The sequence below is a fragment of the Propithecus coquereli genome, unplaced genomic scaffold, assembly GCF_000956105.1.
Source record: "Propithecus coquereli isolate 6110/MARCELLA unplaced genomic scaffold, Pcoq_1.0 Scaffold6, whole genome shotgun sequence".
Classification (NCBI taxonomy): Eukaryota; Metazoa; Chordata; class Mammalia; order Primates; family Indriidae; genus Propithecus; species Propithecus coquereli.
Genome location: NW_012151951.1, coordinates 1,958,605 through 1,959,709, shown reverse-complemented (window position 1 = coordinate 1,959,709; position 1,105 = coordinate 1,958,605). Strand labels below are relative to the sequence as shown.

Sequence of the window (1,105 nt, the reverse complement as noted above, 5' to 3'; positions counted from 1 at the left end):
CTGAAATGTAACTATGTATGAATCACATACTCTTGCAATTGTTTCAAATAATTCTTTAAAATAGCTGGCTCTTTCTTTACTAATCTGTTTATTTCCACGATGAGCTTGTTCTATCCAAAACTGGAACTCATCACTTGGCGTAAGAATACCTATAAATGTGAAGAGAGAAAAAAGTATACAGAATATTAGAGTTGCAAAAAATTTGAGTCACCTGACAAATAATGTTCCTAGCTAATGTCAAACAGGGTGACACTCTACCTTCTTGTTTCCTATCTCATACTGTAAACAAATGTCCTGGCAGTCTATTTAGTGCCACGTTTTTCATACTATTATGCTTTTTCTTCGTGATTTTGCTGTTAAAATGCCCCATAACATAATGCTAAAATTGCTGTCTAGTGTTCCTAAGCAAAAGAAGGTTGTGATGTGCCTTACAGAAAAAATACATGTGTTAGATAAGCTTCATTCAGGCATAATTTACTGTGCTATTGGCCATGAAGTCAATGTCAGTGAATCAACAATATATATTAAAGTGTCTTCAAACAGAAACATACAAAAAACAAGGTTATATATTCATCAGTTAATGAAATGTTGTGACCAGAGGCTCAAAGGAACCTAACCCTGTATTTCCCCTAGAAGCAAAGGTTCAGAATTGGCTAATTCAGTGTTCACAGTGACTTTATAGAACTGCAAATGAGAATCAACCATATTCTCTATTTCTACAAACTGCACATTGTTAAAGATTATATTTTCCTCTTCTCCAAATCTATACAAATCTATTCATTGGAAAAAAAAAAAAAAAAAGCCCATGCTCAGAGAAGTTCCTGTGAAGAAATACGTTCATTTACGAAAGTACCGAAACAATCATTTTGTCCTTCTTTGATTAAGCTATGGTTATATACCTCGTGTGTCGTCTTCCTTAAATTTCAATTTTGATAAGTTAGTGTCTGATCTCCGTAGAACTATACCCAAGCCAGCTTCTAGTTCACTCAAAAGGTTCTGAAGTTTGGGATCAAAGTTTCTGCTCCATTCCTGATCCTAAATAAAAACAGACAAGAGCAACTATTGATCAAAATCTTACCAACCAAATTGGCTTCCTAAAACATCA

At 34.0% G+C, this 1,105-nt stretch overlaps 1 protein-coding gene across 1 annotated transcript in view; it reads right to left on the bottom strand.

The window, feature by feature from the left end:
• DYNC2H1 (dynein, cytoplasmic 2, heavy chain 1) overlaps positions 1 to 1,105 on the bottom strand; it is a 522,114-nt gene that overhangs the window by 514,619 nt on the left and 6,390 nt on the right. The window contains exons 2-3 of the mRNA XM_012659112.1: positions 900 to 1,035; positions 31 to 149 (exon numbers count right to left, since the gene is read on the bottom strand). Coding sequence (XP_012514566.1) covers positions 31 to 149; positions 900 to 1,035 — 255 coding nt within the window. The remainder of the gene's footprint in view (positions 1 to 30; positions 150 to 899; positions 1,036 to 1,105) is intronic.